An 18,524-nucleotide genomic window follows, 5' to 3' on the forward strand; every position below is an offset into this window, starting at 1 on the left:
CTGTGTGATGCCTGCCGGTCCTTTAACCAAATGCAGTTTCACAGTCACTCAATTTATTGTATCTTTGATTCTGTTCACATAAACACATCTGTCAGTTAAGTGTAGGTTTGTTTGCACAATGACTAGATTTTTTTATTGAATGTGCTCAGCCTTCTCATCTATCCTAGTAGTTTTTGATTTAATATCATTGACAGTTTTCTGAGTGTACCAGAAGTGTTGTATATCTTCATTTTTGCTGAGTATTTCATATATTTCAAATTAATTGCTAATTTTGATTGTTTTCCCTCATCTGGTGGGTGTTTGTGTACCAGATCACATTCCGGGAGGGGTTCAAAAACGGGGTTCCTATGCCGGTCTGGACAGTATGGATTACACCAAGTCCAGATGTTTAAATATAAAAAAACAGAGAAAGGGACATTTGTAAGGGTCTAGAAACTAACCATTATGCTGTTTCACCATCAACACTCCTCTCAATTTTGTTGTACATTCCCCAACCAAACAATCATGTAATTGTCTAAATGCCTCTTTCTGGAGTTAATGAACTTTTTTTTTCCCCAACGAGTGCCATGACATTTGGTGTGGCACAAATGGACTGCTTATGTTTCAGTTTTTCATCTTTGCTTTTAAGAGGTCGTGTGTGTGTGTGTGTGTGCTACTAATTTTCAGTTTCTGGTTGGACTAGTCAAAGTTTTAACATTACATGATGGCCAATGACTTTAAAAGTTAAGGCGTGTAATCATTTCCTAAAGCTGTATAGAATTCAGGGGGGGGGGGGGGGGCGGGGAGGCACCATTCCAAGCTATGGAATCTCTCATATATGACTGTAAATAAAGGCAGCAGAAAGCTGAGGACTGACATTTTTGTTTACTGTGCATAATGTTTATCAAGGTGTTTGTTTTTGGTTTTTTTAAGGTTTTGATCCTGATGTGATGGATGGGGGTGTTCACCAATCAGTGTCATATTTCTTGTGCACATGCAATGGAACTAAATACCTGAATATTTTTCAAATAGATCAACTATATTACAGTTGAAATTGCTGCCCTACTTCATCATAGCAGATCTACTTCCATCTGCGTTTTGAGCTACTTTTGCTATTTTCTTTATTTAAATCCTGAAAATGAACGGGCAGGTTTCCCACTCTTAACAGACATATCTTTGGTCCCACTTTATAGGCTTTAAATTTCATTTAATTGATTCTCAGTGCATTTAACAAATTGCTTAATGTATTTATCACACGCACGCACACACAGACACACAAACTAAATACAATCAAACGTATGTCTCCTTGGTGATAAGTGATATAACACCCTTATACCACAGGGTGCCCCCAAAGGACAGTTTGGATGAATAGTTTTATTATTGCAGCAAGACTTGTTTTGTGGAGCTGGAAGTGGAAGAACAACAACTTGTGACTGAGGCTTCCTTGTATACTTCCTTGCATACTAATAGCCAGAATGAAAAATATAAAAATACATTTTGAGCAGGTCAGGTATAATTTTGTGCTGTACATTAAACCTGAAATATTTCATACATACATATATTTCGAACCGAGGTCTAGCTCTCCTGCACGAGAGACCATTCGTACTATTCAAGATGCAGTGGACAGTGGTCCTGCTTGGCCGGGACTGTTTTTGAGTGGTGCCACTCCAAGGAACAGCAATGTCCGTCCTATGTGTTAATTAATGAGCATCATATAATGAGTACCAGTAGGGGGCGCTGTTTTCCAGAAACAGAGGGAGAGAGACAGTGCTGCACTGTTGCCTTTTCAAAAAGTGAAGAGGGGCGAGCCGTCTCTCTCAGATTTTTACCTGTACTATATGTTTACCTGTACTTTGAGGGGGAGAGAGAGAGGGGAGTTGCACCACTCGGTTCACACGGGTGTGATTTTTTAATTATTATTTCCTCCACCCACGCTATTGGCTATATGTTTGACATTTAATTGTCGCCCAAAGTGTAAATTGAACTTTGGACTCCCAGAGCTGCTCCCAAACTCTGATGAGGAACCTTGGCCTCTCTTACCCAATAGGACTAACCATATTAAGGCAGATTTTCCAGTCACACTGACTGACGGGGGGGGGGGGAGAACTTGAGTCTCAATATTCCTAATATGAATACAATAAATAAATACATAGGCCTATGGTTAAAATAAAGTTGGAATTGGAATGAGTAAGTTAAATTAGCAGCAGATATAGTTCATGTTTTATACATAAGGTGCATAATTCCAAGAACACTAGAAAAATAACGGATATAGAAACATAGTTCCTTAATTGGGCGTGCAGGTACAAAAGAAAGTGGCAGTTCCAGACAGTGCAGCGGCAGTAGAGTAGTAGACCTGCGGGCTTATACACAGAAAAAGTATTAAAGTAAGTTGTCAGGACAGCCTAGGAGCTGGGGACAGGTGGTGCTCAGCGCATATTCAACAGTCTGATGGTGTCCAGGTTCAAACTGTTGGCCAAGTGGACAGAGAGAGGCTATGTGCTATATGTCACTCCCCTACTCTGTCTCTTTCCATTGTACTTGTGAAATAAAGTCTAATAAAAGTAAAAAATATAAATGACAATTAATAGATAAAATAAAAAATGAAAAGGAGTGATACTCTCCATTCTCTCAGGGGGTTAAATGCTAACCTTGCCTTGAGCAACCCCCTTTAGCCTTTAATAACAGAGAATCATTTCTGCCTGATCCTGGAGCCTGCAACAACATAGGCCTATTGTGTGCTCATGCAGAGTGCATTAGTGCAAACAACCTGCGATGTGCTGGTTTGGTGGTTTCTCATTTCCTTGTGACACACAACATGAATAGGTATGCATCTTCATTATACCACACAACCTGTTGTAATGTTTTGGCATTTCATATCAAGTAGCACAGACAGTATCCAAGCACTTAACAGATAAAAAAAAAGACAGGGCTAAGGAATGTGCTCACTTGGTCCAATTTTGTGATTAGTTTTCCCAATGGTGTCAGTAAATGTTTTAGTTGTCCATTCTTACTGTTGCCTATGCATACATCTATGACACCTACACATTGCATTATTAATCTGGTCTGTATTTGTAAAACTGCATGTGATCACAGCTGCCAGCCTGTGCCAAACCACTCAAGGAGGTGGTCCAACAATTTGATGATGATACCATCTCAGTCAAAGTCAGTGCAAGTAATACAGATAAGATATCCATAATATTTTACTGCAATATGTCTAGGTTATAATCAGGTTCTTCGCATCTAGATGTTTTGATTACTTTTCTAAAGAATGACTCAACTGCCAGTTCACCAGTCCACTGCCCAGAACAGAACAGAACAGAACAGAACAGAACAGAACAGAACAGAACAGAACAGAACAGAACAGAACAGAACAGGTTTCAGTTTTTGCCAGCCATTGTTCCTAACTTCATGGCCGTGTTGAACTAGGCTTGTCTAGTTTAACACGGTCACTCCACGATAAAAAGAGAGAAAAGCCAGTGAGTGTAATGACATTTGAGTGTATTGCATCTAGCTCATGGGCATTCTGATGGATGGCCCTTAAGGAGGGGGACTTTGTGCAATATTATGTCATTGGCCAATAATTCCTCAGTTTGACTGACATTTCAGAATGTCAAATACAAAGAGCGGAATTGTGTATTCTGTACACAGGATGCTCTCTAGGCCATCCTTAAAGTATTTTAGACGGATTCAAATGCGTCTGCTGACACAGTAGACAGTATATCACGCAGCCGGTTCTACGCTCCATTGGTCACATTACACTTTGTGTAAACAATTTGACGAGGCCTGAGGAAAAGAAGCCAGACAAACGATACTGTCGCTTCAGTCATTGTAGCTGCTTTCCCACACAGGGAATCCATAGCACTGTAGGCAGTGGATACTAGTCATTCACACATACAGTATGAGACAAATGGTTGCAGCGCCATTCGTCAAAAGTGTTGATGGGAAGATAATTCCGTTCAAGGAAATTCCCAAGGAAAGGCGAACCACACCCATGTTCAAAGTGTGGCTGAGAGCAAGAATCTCGGGTATGTCTATCAATAGAACACAGTCTATAGAGTACTTCCAATGGAAAGGCTCAGTGCCAAATTAAAAGAGAGAGAAGATAACTTTATGAATATATGGCAGCCGCTGATCGATTATTTGCCCAGGGATCTATCTACGGTGATTTATAAAGGAAGTGATTCAGTGGATTGGAGAGCCCCAGCTGTACTATTGCAATTTGCCTTTTGATGCCCATGTGTGTTGTGTTATCCTGTGTATGTATGTGTGTATATATTTGTATATATATATATATATATATATATATATATATATATATATATATATATATTCTTAATGAATACTGACTGTATTGTGTACGGTATGTGCTGCTCGCCATTTTATTATTATTTTTGTTTGTTTGTTTTGTCTTGTTTCTGTGCTTTTAGTTTTTTTTTGTCTGTTTTATTGTATTGTGCTTAATAATAATTTATACCTTTTCATGATTAATCTACTCATGTATGTGAAAACGTAAAACTTCAATAAAAAGTTATTTAAATAAAAAAGAACACAGTCTGAACTTTTGATTTTTAAGTCAAATCAGTAGCAAATTTCACACATATTGAATTCACTGCTTCATGTTAAAAGAAAACAAACAAACACAAAATGAAATATATGCAAACATACAAATTACAATAGTTTTATATGCTAAAATAAACAGATAAACAAATACAAATTATAAACCCCATCCATCCACACATTAGCATTATGATCGCCCCACCCTCCACAAGAACTCATATACACCCACACAGGATACAGAAATGCCACACACATTTCACCTGATTTCAACCTGTACTTTCTTGTGAATGAATCAAGCCCCCACTATTACAAGCCTTTAGAATTCTATGTGGATTCTGGTGCTTTTGTCCCAAAGTTGAATCTTCTCAAGTGTGGTGAAGTATGACAAAAGAGTAACTATTTGACTGCACAGATGTGCCCTTCTCCTACAAAAGGTTGCAGTTGGGAAGATTCCTGTCTGGTTGTTCCCACATAATGGATTTCACAGTCAAGGAGCTTGACTGCCAATGGGACACTGGTAATGCGGATCTTGGAACATGCACAAGGCTTGACCCTCATCCCAGTATCTGAATGTAATCATATAACAAATACAGTACTTAATCACTCTTAAACCACTTCCAACCTGGCATCCCTGCTTTTGGGCATATCGTTATAGGCATTAACATTAACATTTATAATAACATCATATAACAATAACATTAATTAAAATGCAACGCATAATGCACTGTGAGCTTGTAGATTGGCTATTATCACCACAGGACACCATTGAATGACAAAGTATAAAATAAGTGATTAAACTGTGAAGCATGTGTTTCTGACACCATGTGCCCAATACAGGATGTCACTGACTGTTGAAGTAGATGAAGATGTGCCTACATGTGCTTGTTTTCAGTCTATTCGTACCCCATCATGCCTACTTTACTCAGTTTTCTGTATCAGTCATGATATCTTCCAGGCTCACAATGTTGCTTGTGGAAAATAAGCTTATTTTAGAGAAAATGTAAACCAATGCAGTGAAAGAGCAGCCTATGTTCAACAATACACATACATTGTATTTATGATGTTCAACAATACACATTTATTGTATTTTATGCTGTATTGTATGCTGGTAACATTCTGAAGAGCTGATTAAGTTATGGGGAGCATCTTGGGGGGATTGTAGTGCTAATACTGTACATTGGGGTTGGTTTTATTACTTAGCCATGGGTGGAGTCTGTAGTAGACTATATAAAGGGAATGGTTGATGGTTCATTTGAGTGAGGGCTGTCATGTGGAGAGGGCGAGAGGCTGACGCCTGTACCTTTTTCTTATTGGAAAAAATGAACAGAGTAGCATGGAGGAAGGCGAGTCATCTGCCCCCACCACTCTTTCACTGAAGACTCACAATTGAAATAGCTCTATATTCTGAGCCTAGCCAAACCATGTGGCCCATAGGGCAGGAGCAACGCTTTGGTATAACCAGCTGGGGATTCGAACCCCCAACCATCCAGTCTCAAGGCAGACGCTCCAACTACAAGGCCACTGAGCTGTTGATGATATCCAGGGCCTACGGGTGTGTAACTCTAGAGTGTACAAAATGGAACCAAATGGACTTATGGGTTATGTAAGCAAGCCTTGCAGAGCCATATGAGGCCCATAGGGCAGGAGCCTATCTCCTGTTTCTGTAGTATGAGGCAGCTTGATGTACAACTTAAGTACACCCCCTGGACATGACACTAGTATGTAGCAGGGACTTACCTCAATCCAACCCTTGATGCTGAGTGCTAAGCAGGGAGGTACTGGCCTGAGGCTTTGGTATGACCCGGCCAGGGATCGAACCCCGACCTCCCAGTCTCAGGGCGAATGCTCTGACCACAAGGCCATTAAGCTGTGGATATCCAGGGCCCCTTCTGGTTGTGCAACTCTGAATGTACAAAATGGAACCAAATGGACCCGTAAGGGTTATGAGGGTCCTTGAAATGTGAGAAAGAAATGTAAGAAATATTCTGTTCAATATTCCATTAATTCCAGTCAGTTCAAACTCAGCTATTCATTCATTCCAAATGTATAGCTGATACTATACAATTTTCACGGATTTGAGGTACAGTTCTGAATTTTGGCGACAAAGAGTAATTACAAGATAGAAAGGCTTGGGCTCAAATTGAAGTTTAGGAAGTTTTATATAGAGGCAGTGATATTCACCATAATGTGTTGGAAAATAACCATCTTTGCTATTAGTCAAGCGGAAGCGGAAACCATATTTTTTGTTTTTGAGGATGATGTGGGTCATATTTAAGAGCAACCCCCCAAATCCTATTCTTCTACTTACCCCTATGTCTGTGTCAGGATCATGACAAATTTCAGACTTCCATGTCTATTCATGTATTTTAGTGAATTTGCCTTAACACAATCTCGCCCAGAGCCATATATCAAAAAGGGGTTTTTGAGGTAGGTGGGACATTTTGACAACTTTTTATCATAGCTCATCATTTTCAACACATTTTTTCCAATAAGAAAACACTGATTAGAAGTATATTTTCGGGGCCTGTGCCATGGCTCAATGGTCCAGGCACCTTGGCTGGTAACCCAGTCTGGCAGTGTGCTCCCGATCCCGACGGCCCCTGTGCATGATAACCCCCTCCTCCCACGGTCCCACCAGACCAAAACACTGCTCATCTGCCAGTAGACTTGGGTGGGTTGCTGGAGCCAAAAGGAACCCAGATAAAAAATAAAGGCAGCCTCTGCAAAATCTTTTTTTAAACAAACGCCATTGACATGGACAGAGTTTAATGTTTGTTTTGTCTGATAATTTACGTAATAATAAAATAAAATATGTATATATAGCGCCCCTCACTTCACACGGGTGTGATTTTTATCGCCCCCGTGAAGAACAAGAGTTGTAAATTCTACCCCCCCCCCTATTTTCCATGGGGGGGGGGGGGTATTTTCACATTGGCTATACATTACCAAATGCATTTCTTCACAAAGAATTTGGGTAGATTTACTGTATTTCTTCTTTCAGGAAGCCATTATGAACTTAGTGAGAGTACAATCCATAGACATAGGTACACAATCCAGCTCCAGCAGATGGTGGTAACTGGTAATGCAACACTTTAATGGATTGCAACCAACCATATAAAGCTTAATTTATGCTCCGTCGCACGACGGTGCCGCGCGCAGACAATAGCAGACCTTAGAGTATATATACAAGTAGCAGACCAACAAGCCCTCAGCGCGTCGCATCCGCCACGCGATATAGGTTTGTAGCTTCGCACCAAGCTCGACGCGACACCGACGTGCGACGAAGTATACATCGACCGTAGCCCCCACCCTCCCCCACAGCAAAACTCAACAGAAGAAAAACTAGAAGAGGCGCATAATATATATAAGGCGGAAGTTGACGAACACAAACAACGTTGCAGTCGTGTTCTCTTGCGCGGCTTTGGTTGGCTTCTGTCTGCCTTTAATTTAATCATTTAATCAAATCCTCTGTATGCAATTGAACGGGTGTTTTTTCTGCAGTCAAGGTAAGATAAATAATGCAACATGTCACATGTGAATAGTCGTACTAAAATCCTGCCCTGCAGTCAGACACTCTTGGTTACATCACTGTGGTGTTAATTAGTTTAATAAGTGAGTCAGTCCGCTGGACGTCTTGTTTATTTATTTATTTTGATGTCACTGTTCGCGTGCCTTCCCGCCTTCCCGGTGATGATTGGGGACAAATTACGTTACAGAACTTGCGTTCGTGCTAATGGTAGCTTTATAACTCAACCGTCTCTCTATAAATTAAGACGCGAATAATGACGAGCTTTCTGTCGGGGAAATGCCAGCTAGACTCGGTACCTATGTTGCGCCGAATTTGGTGACCTATTTAATTTCTTTGACGCTAGAGAGTGCTGCTGTTAAACTGAACATGGTTTGATTGATTGAAATATTTAGTTTTGCAGTTTGCAGAATTACAGTACATTTCAAGCACAAACTCAATACAAAGACTGTTAACTGTGAGTGGACGACCCAAGCATTACACTTGTTTACAAGAGGGTCCACCATGTTCAATTTATCGAAACATTTAGAGACGTACAAAATAAATAGACACTTCTATAGTCAAAGAACAGAACAGGAATTCATCATAAAGGAGGTAAAAAGGGAAAAGAAACGTATACAGTGAGGGGGAAAAGGGGGGGGGGGATTCAGATTTTACGGGGAACAGTTTCGAATTGCAGCCGTCCGTAGGTGCCCTTTGAGAGCAGTTTTGAAGGAGTCAAGGGATTGACTGTTAGGGCGTTCCACATTTTGGTAGCATAGGAGCGAAAATAATTTTGTCCCTTGTTTGTGTGTTGTGTTGAGTATACGGTACTCTAAGAGGAATACCCGTTAATTCGATTCAATTGCGAAACAGTGACCTCTGGCGTCACATAATTAGATAAGGCCATATACCGGTGTAACAATGTATTCCGCGGTGCAGCAGGACTTCCCAAAAACTACTCTCGTGTATTTCTGTTAGTAAGATGAGTACCGACTACTAGAAGCCCAAGCCTGTAGTACTAATGACTTGGTAGCAAGCTAAATTTATACCGACCAGCGTTAGCAGTAATACAGACGACCGGCAGTTTTCACTTCCATACATGTATTTCTGTCTAGAGTCTTTCTATTAGGCTAATGCAGTCTATGCCTGGTGACATAAGCTATTGGCTCAGCACTGGGTTCTATGTTTTAATAGTCACATGATATGTAGCCTGATTGATGCTTTGACAGTGCTGCTGTCCCACAAACCTGGAGATAATGTGATGTCAGAAAGGTCAATCAGATTTGTATTATTTTATTTTATTATGGGATAGGATTATCTTTCAACGTTAGCAAAATAACATGATGATAACAAATTAAACGATATTAATAGTCAATAATGATCACTGCGATAAAAGCTTTTACATGGTAACATTGGTGGGGACGTGGGGTGTACTTAAAAAAATAATAATTTCAGAACCTTTGAAAATACTAATAGCAGACAGATCTACAAGCGCTCTCAAAGCGTGTTGTGAGGTTAAAGTAGTACAAAGTGGTTGAGGATCCCCTGGAAACTCCCTCAAGAGACCCCACTTTGAGAACCACTGACGTATGGGATAAAATAAAACCATTTACCGAGTGTCCTCTTATCCCTAGTACCATACATGCCCCACTAGTCTCCATGTCCAGTGAGCTAAATGTGCCCATGGGCTCCCCAGCCCCCGGCGGATGCTCGGAGAGGATGCAGGATGGCGGCGGGATGGACTACCGGGACTGGGTCCGTCGTAGCTACTTGGAGCTCGTCAGCTCCAATCACCACTCTGTCCAGGCCCTGTCCTGGAGGAAGCTCTACCTGAGCAGAGCCAAGCTGAAGGCCTCCAGCCGGACATCGGCTCTCCTTTCTGGCTTTGCAATGGTGGGTCATACGACACGACGACACGTTATGTCACTGTCTATCAGTGGTGGAAAAAGTAGTAGCAGAAAATACTGCAATATAGAAATGCTCTGTTACAAGTAAGAGTGGCTACACATAATGGGTTGCTCACGGTTATCCGACATGCGGAAACAACGATCGGATTACTTCCTACTTCCTGGTGCTTCCCTACTTCCTTCACAGGTGTTAGTTACTGATGATACTAATTAAGGTTCTGTTCCGTTTAGTGTGCAGTGGTTCTCAAACGTTTTAATTTCCAGGACCCTCATAACTTTGAGTGTACAAATGGACCTGTAAAATCAGAGTCTAGAAATGGACAGATTTGTACACTCTCAGAGTTACATCTGATGCCCGTACAGGGCCATTTGGACACTTTTAAATCCACTGGGCCGTGAAGTGTTTCCAGTGAACCAACACGCACAATAGCAGCACCCTGACTCTGTCTGACCAGAATGGAACACAGCCTTCATTAGTATCATCAGTAACACCTGTGAAGGAAGGAAGTAGGGAAGGGGCCCGAGTTCTTTCCAAAATGGCATGTGTGCATACAGCCCATTGTACTTGAGTAAAAGTAAAAAGTAGTCGAGTGCTGTGTTAAACTCTAGTTAACACATGAGTAATGCTCTGTTTACTCTCAATGGCGTGTTCGTTCTACGTAAACGGCACTCACCACTGTCGTGAGCAGGACCAGCGCTCTGCACCTGGCAAGGCTTGAAATGTATCTTGGTAGCACTGATATTCTCAACTTAAAAGATTAAGGAGAATTAATTGTTACCACTGATGCTCCCAAAGAGCACCAATTATTATTTTTATTATTGATAAAAGACGTTGAAAGTAGGTCTGGATAATATATGAAATGACAGGGGCTTGCAATTTGAAATGACTGATGAAGGCTGTGGCCACAGCCGCCATACTTGGCTGAGGCGAGTGATTAAGTTATCCAGGATATACTTTCCAGGAGCATGAAAATATTCAGATCTTGGCATGCTATTACATTTTTTGGATAAGCTAATTGAAGACCCCTGCAGGTGTAACTGTTAAAATTACTTATGAAGTCATAATTGACGACCTGTTGTGCACAGATTCATCTTGAAAGACAATGATGGCCAATGGGGAAACTCTGTCAGACAGTCAGTCAGTTGGCAACATTTGCATTTATACGACTGGGGCCTGGGCCCACTGTTGTGGTCCAGCCAAAATTAAATTACTGGACCTCAGATGGAATAGGGTTTATGTTAGATTAAATGCATCTGCAATTTAGAGAAACATAACGGCAGTGAGTGGTGTTTATTATTCATGGGAATAATGCAATTGTTGAAACCATGTTTTGCTTGAAGGAAATTTATTGAGAAACTGAACTGGACCTTGGCAGGAAAATCAGTTCCCTCACTGCCATTATGATATAAATAGCATAATGGTCCTTGGCAGGAAATAAATGTTGACATGAATGCTCTAACGGTATGCCTCCCGCTGGGACTCTACTGTGGCTTGTTTATTGTGGCAGAGGCAGACGCCTGCTGTAACAGTATTGTGTTCTTACTTAGTTGCATGGTGAGCTCCTGACAGTAAACCAAATAGTTAAATTAGTTAAATGAACACTGGATTTTGTACCGTACTGTGCAGCCACGCCACAGTGCTGATGTCAGTCGGTCTGCTGTCTGTTGCCAGGTGGCCATGGTGGAGGTGCAGCTGGAGATGAACTATCCCTATCCCCGCCTGCTCCTCATCGCCTTCAGTGTGTGCACCACCGTGCTGGTGGCCGTGCACCTCTTTGCCCTGCTCATCAGCACGTGCATCCTGCCCAACGTGGAGGCCGTCAGCAACATCCACAACCTCAACTCAGTCAGCGAGTCGCCGCACGAGCGCATGCACCACTACATCGAGCTAGCCTGGGGCTTCTCCACGGCCCTGGGCATCCTGCTGTTCCTGGCCGAGGTGGTGCTCCTCTGCTGGATCAAGTTCCTGCCGGTGGACTCTGGCATGCTGCAGCAGCAGCAGCAGCAGCAACAGCAGCAGCCGCGGCCGACTGCCGCCCCGCCGCAGCACACCGGCTGGCAGGCGGCGCTCGCCTCCACCATTATCATGGTGCCGGTGGGCGTGATCTTCGTGGTGTTCACCATCCACTTCTACCGCACGCTGGTGCGCCACAAGACGGATCGCCACCACCAGGAGATCGAGGAGCTGCACAAGATCAAAGTGCAGCTGGACGGTCAGGAGAGAGGCCTGCATGCCGTCTGAGGGCAACTGACTGACCAGCTGATTTTGTATCCCATGTTTATCAAGCCATCTCTCCTTTTTTTTGATCAGTTCCTGTCATTGCTAATGCCTTCCTTGGACTCTCAAGCGGAGCACTCCAGAGCTCATCATGTTACAGTCGAGAGGGTCAATAAGCTGGAAATCACTAATTTATTGAGGTCAGAATGTATGATTCTTTGGACAGTTTTATGTCGTTTAGGATTCATGTTAATACTAAATTAGTATTATTGTGGTGAAGACCTGAGTGAGACTGTTAAAACCACACTGTCTGGGCGTGGCCCTTTTCAGGTCTTTATGACAAGCCAAAATGTTGTTATTGAGCTTGCCAGACTCTAAGTTTACACAATCAGTGAGGAGCACTTTATCCTTGTTTTTTGTTTTGAGAGAGAGCGAGAGAGAGAGATGTAGCATTTTTATACTTGTCCAACAGGAGCCTTAAAATATTTTTTATTTATAATGTTTGCCTTCTTGAAACAGTTTGCGTCAAATACTGTGCTTGTGTTGGGGGACTCAAGCATATTTTCAAAGACTGCTTTTACTGTATACAGTATGTTCAAGTTTGTGCCAGTGGTTTAACAAGTCATTACAGGTCCAGATCATACTGCAGCTGCCATACAATGTGGAAAGGTGTCTTTCAGTCTGTTAGCGCTCTTGTTTTTTGTCCATTTCACACACAAAAAACTAACTACAAACTTTGTAGCATGAGGTGAATTGTCCATCCTTTATGATATGCAATAACATGTGGTTGATATCACATAGTATAGATCAGATAGATATCTATTGTCATTCAGTGGATGCATAAAATGCATAAGAGAACGAAATGTTTCTTCCAGTGACACATTTTAGGCATAGATGTCAATACAGTTCCAGAACGGGCTGTCTGCCTTAGATTTGGATGGAGAACGAGTCTGTGCCCTTGACTCTTGACACAGTTTAGTCGGGGTGTAGTGCTCTTCCTCGTTTCCTTGTTCAGCTGTTGTACTGGGACAGGTAGCCACTGTCCTCATCCAGGCTAAACAGCTCCCTATTGTTTTTTCTTTGTCTTTGATTGGCCCACTGTTGTCAGAAAATGATTCGGTAGTCACTCGCATGCATGGGTGTGAACTAGGGTTTGTTTGGCTGAGATGTGTTCTTTCAATGGGAGGTTTTGGTGTTTAGAATTGGCTTAGTCTAAGTTTTTCTCCATGTTAGGGTTACCTTTCTAGATCATAGACATAGAAAGGTAGACGCCTCCTTTGGCTTTGGGGCTTCTGTATCTTGTGCGCCATTTCAGGGAAGGCATCAAGGCAAGCTTCCGTGTGAGTCACAGAAGGGGATGTTCTCTAGGCCAATCGGAGACAATGTAAACATTTGCTTTCTCTGGCCAATAATGCTCCTCTGAATTGATAACGTGCTGTGATTGGCCAGTAGTTACTTTGAGTGGCAGCGTGCCTTCCACCTTCCCTGCGATACAGGTTGCTCAAGTTACGGGGATTACAGACTTGCGTACAGAGACTTGGTGCATTTATAGATGGTATACGTATGGCCCATTGGGGGATTGTGTCCTTGTTGCTGCACTGGTGACTCTTACTGAGTTGCCTGTTCAGCAGATGGGCGAGAGAGCACAAGAAACGTCACTCTGCGCAGGTGAAAAGAAACAGCTTGTGTCTCCATGTGTATCTACACCTACCCAGGACAGCACGGGCACTGGCAGACAGAGACATGGGAGGGGGTGGCAATGGCTAAATTAGGAAGAACATAGAAAACGGTAAATTATCTGCTATCTTTTCACTTAAACATTTTGGACAGCTACATGTCATAAGAGAAATACATGCATGTGTGTGCAGAGCAGAAATACCAGTCTAGAGTGTCTTGTCCATATACAGTAGTTGGTGAGCTTTTGAGTTCCTATGTAGAGTGGACTTCCTTTTTTACCTTGCAGGAACTCCAGGTTCTTATTCTTTTTTTACAGTGAAATTTGGAAGCAAAAACTATTGAATGGACATTATGTTTTATGTATCTTGCAATGTTTTGACCTCATCCAATTGGAAACAATAACATTGGTAGGGGATTGTACAGCCACTGCATAGCTGATGTTGGGTGGTACTAGGAATAAAGTACCAAAAACAGAGATCCTCCTTGCTTGGCCCTCCACACTTGGACCGCCTGGGATTTGCATTTCTTATGAGCTACTAACAGATATAAATGTACATAGACATTGTATTTCCAGTAGTTTGGTTATATGAACAGTCAATCCACAGTACGCTAGGAGACCATACATAGCATGGTATAGGTATATGCATGTGTATGTGTGTATGTAATCGGTTTATATTTCAGCAGGTATTTGAATAGTCATTCCCTCATCAGCAGAAATGAAAATATATTGGTTTTCACTCTAACCACTGCCAAGATTTCTCATCCCCTTTAGCCATTAACCAGGTTATCTGTCGGTTTGCCATTGCCAGTGCAGTGGCACAATCCAAAACAACTCAACTTTGTTCCAGGTTTATCTTGTCTTGTTGTTTTCTTCATGCCGGAACCTGTTGGCCAATGTGTATGCTTATGTAGTCACTGAAAAGTGATTATAATATTCCAATAGCATGTTGACTTAAAGACTTAAAATATGTTTACTGTGACATTGTTACATAAAAAACTGTAGCTGCTTGGTCAAAAAAGAAATGGGGTTTGACTTGAATATGAGCTTTGTGAAGTCACTTAATGGCACAGTTGAATTGGAACTCCCCATATAGAATAACCCCCTGCTGCTCTAGGTTGTGGTTAGCAATAGCAACAACATTTTCAGTTGCAATTGTGTGTGAAGCTTTTTGCTAGTCGCCAGCCACCATGTTTTAGAAGCAATAATACATGAGAGGTCATGGTATATCATGACTTGATGTTATGTTATGCATTTGAATTTATTTTGGCAGAAAAGTCAAGTTTTGCAATGAAATAATAATCTAATTTAATTTAGCTATGTATCGATCAAAAGGTTGATGACTGAGGCAAATGTGCAGGTTACACTAAACATGGCAGATCTTGTACATTGTGACAGCAAAACACGTTTAAGAAATTCCTACTGACCAAAGTGGTGGATGCCCTGATGGTCTCCAAAATTCAACTACATTTATAGAAAATAGTAAATAGCGTTACTGGTGTTTAACACCTATACCATGATGTAGACAATATACCACAGCTTTTCATGTATTATTACATGTATTATTATTCATGTATGTTTGTGAACTTCATCAATTCACCTTTGAAACCTTCATGTTTTGTTTGCGAGCTTCAGTGCCAATGACGACACATGTGGCATTAAGAGTAGGCTTACCCAAGAAAGGAAATGTAAGAGCATGTCATAACATTCCAAACGAGATTAATGACCAAAATGTTGTCCAGTTCTTTCCTCTTGGATTTCAGAAAAGACAAGTGCACTTGTTTTAGTTCTGCAATAAGTGTTGGATTTGTTATCTTGTATATTCTGTGTAATACATACCAAATCTAGGTCAAATCTGTTTTAACATGAAAACCACATCCAGTAAGAAGCAACTGTATTCTGCCACATCCTGTAAGCAACTGTATTCTGCCGCATCCTGTAAGCAACTGTATTCTGCCAAAGGAAATGAAACAATTATAAACGATTAAAGTTTACTGAACCTTGAACCTCCTGTTCATTGGATAGCCTCAGCCTGTATCAATGGTCTGTATGCCACTAACAGATTGACATACAACCTTTTTTAATATCCCACCTTGTGATCATTATGTTCTCATTAATCAAAGCTGATTCATGCTTTTGTCTTTTACACAGGGGACAAGTGAAAAAGAGGACAGAAATGGATTTTCTGTCCTCTTTTTCACTTGTCCCCTGTTGTCTTATCTTGAAGATTTTAACATAGCTTTTGCATTGGTGGCCCTAGCAACCACACACACACACACACACACACACACACATCCCTGTAGTCTATGAATACGTAGTTTGGCCATCACTCGTTTTTAAAAGGAAGCATCAGTACAATGTTCTTATCTACAAACCTTGCTCAATAAACTGCCTGATTATCTCAGTTTACTGACATGTGTTTTACTGACACATGATTTATCTGAGTAAGGCTTCCTTTCAGTATTATGCCCCCACAGTCCACACATGGAATTGTCTACACATTGTTTTAAAATGGAACAATGTAATTTCACTTGATTGCTTCAAACAGCTTGGGAATAACACTTTGAAATCTGTCTATGCTCCATGAACCTTCTAACGTCTGTCATCTTTTGTATTTTTCACCTGAATAAAAATAAATTAATGATTAGACCATGGAGGTAAGAAATGCTGAACACTAGATATGTTCAGCTTTTTCTTGTCCCAGTGAGCACCCTGCCTGCAGCCTTCCTACATTCTTCTAATCACTTAACCTCTATGTACTTATTTGCCCCAGAGGGGAAAATACTACCTTTCTACAAGCTTGCTTGTGCAGTAGTGTGTTGTGGCACAGGTGTGACACATTGATCAATCAAGGGATGACACCATGAACCTACATATACTGTCACATTCACTGATTGCTTCATGTCTGAAGAAGGTCTTTGACCAAAAGCTTGCTATTTAAGGAAAAACAAACATTAAACCTGTATATATGGGGCTAGCACCCCTCAAAAATATTTTTTGGTGAATGTTCCCCCCCAGAATAGGGATGCTATACGTGGTTCCCGCTGGCTACAGGGAACTCTTCCTCAATGTCAATGTATTACCTTACCTATATTATATACATGTGCATCATAACCAATTTCCCATTATTTTCAACAAATTGCAAATGCTTTGGCACGTTCATGCAAATCATTATGGAAAAGTATCTGCTGTTTTCTAGCCTGCATGATCAATTGCTAATAATTTATGTCATGTTGATCAACATGTATTGTATAGCCTACTGGGTCATATACCTGTTGATATGCAGAGTCTTATCCCCAAAACACCTATACATTTATATTAGACTTTATTGATTCATACATTTCTTGAATTCCCTGTTCTCAACCTGTGGGTCAAGTTACCCATATGATTTATTTTTTATTAACAATTCATGGACTTTTAACACCTTTTTAATGTATACAAAATGAAGGAAGAAAATAAAAAAGACCATTACGGCATCAAAAGTAATCAACAAACTATAAAATCACACCCGTGTGAAGTGAGGGGCGCTAATATATTAATTCTAACTCATTCTAATTAGGTGATGTAATGGTGATGTAAAACAAACTGTGCCAACACAAACATTAAATGCCATTAACAATAAAGAGACAATATGACGTAAACGACACATTATGGCGTACATTTTCCTTCATTGTCAATGCGTTTACTAAACAAACTTTGAACTAAAGACAAACATTAAACCTGTGTATAGGAGGGGCAAGGGGCTAGCGCCTCTCAAAAAAAGTGGAATGTGAAATATGATTATCTTAGACGTCCCCAGTTCAAATATGTTTTTTTTTTTTTTTTTTTTGATTTGTTTTTAAGTCAGGACCTTATGAGAGAAAAGCTTAACATCCATTAAAAAGGGCCCAATTGAGGAGGTATAAGTAAATAGTAAATACATAACATCCATGGAAAAGGTGGGTACCCAGTGCCCACATCCATTCCATGGCAGCAGCAGTCACCACACAGTGAGTGACCCACCAATCAAAACAAGTTATTAGGGCAGCACCCTGCCTCTCTCAACACATGGTGTGTTTATGTCCCCTGGTAAATCAGGAACTACGAGGAGTCCGACGTTGCAGAAGAGAAGTCACTTCAAGTCAGGAAGCTAACATTATTCAAACCAACTCCTGTGATTTAACCACGGTAGGAATTGTGCAGGAAAATGAACGTTCATAACTTAAAGTCCAATATCAATTACACATATAGTGTGGCAACGGCTGGCAGCCCACCGGACGGCGGGATCACGACACCACGTCATGAAACAGCACAAGAGACTAGGAAGTAAAACGGAATTTCCGAGGGTAACCCGAACGCACCATCATTGTAGACCTTGGAATTCTCCCGTTCTCCATCTTTCTACAGTTCTCCTTTTGCGGCAAAACGTCAAGTCCGAAATAACCAACATTTCCCCTCAGAGAAAACCAGTCGACCAAGGCATACTCCCGGCACCTTCTGCGGCAGTTTAGCGTTGAGACTATAAACAAAGTAAGTATGTGCCGCCACCACCACCCATTCACAGTGAATGGCCGTGTTTCGCTGTGCTGTTAGCTGACAGGCTAATGTTAACCAACAAGCAGCATCTGAAGTGAAGGCAGGAGGAGGCCGCTGCTTGACAGACAGTAGCAGCGCATCATACTGTGACATTTATCCCGCAAG

The 18,524-nt window shown here is 41.3% G+C and overlaps 2 protein-coding genes across 4 annotated transcripts in view; both read left to right on the forward strand.

The window, feature by feature from the left end:
* The first annotated feature begins 7,870 nt into the window (after positions 1-7,870).
* Positions 7,871-15,930, forward strand: orai2 (ORAI calcium release-activated calcium modulator 2). 2 transcript variants are annotated; one of them, XM_080780855.1, is made up of 3 exons: positions 7,871-8,042; positions 9,741-9,937; positions 11,624-15,930. In XM_080780855.1, the coding sequence occupies exons 1-3, from the start codon at positions 8,009-8,011 to the stop codon at positions 12,191-12,193; spliced, it is 801 nt and encodes a 266-aa protein (XP_080636981.1). In that variant the 5' UTR covers positions 7,871-8,008; the 3' UTR covers positions 12,194-15,930. The 2 variants fall into 2 exon arrangements, with proteins under 2 accessions (XP_080636981.1, XP_080636980.1); XM_080780854.1 differs by having other exon boundaries at positions 7,906-8,042; positions 9,679-9,937.
* Positions 15,931-18,018: 2,088 nt separating this feature from the next.
* Positions 18,019-18,524, forward strand: part of ap2b1 (adaptor related protein complex 2 subunit beta 1) — a 30,522-nt gene continuing 30,016 nt past the window's right edge. For both annotated transcript variants that reach the window (XM_080780446.1, XM_080780447.1), the window contains exon 1: positions 18,019-18,353. The gene's annotated coding sequence lies outside the window, so the exon portion shown is untranslated. The remainder of the gene's footprint in view (positions 18,354-18,524) is intronic.

Source organism: Protomyctophum bolini (assembly GCF_963924005.1).
Source record: "Protomyctophum bolini genome assembly, chromosome: 13".
NCBI classification, from domain to species: Eukaryota; Metazoa; Chordata; class Actinopteri; order Myctophiformes; family Myctophidae; genus Protomyctophum; species Protomyctophum bolini.

Coding starts and splice junctions, on each gene's coding strand:
- orai2 (XM_080780854.1), top strand. CDS start 9,704: ATGTCCAGTGAGCTAAATGTGCCCATGGGCTCCCCAGCCCCCGGCGGA. Junction 9,938..11,623: donor TCCTTTCTGGCTTTGCAATG/GTGGGTCATACG, acceptor GTCTGTTGCCAG/GTGGCCATGGTGGAGGTGCA.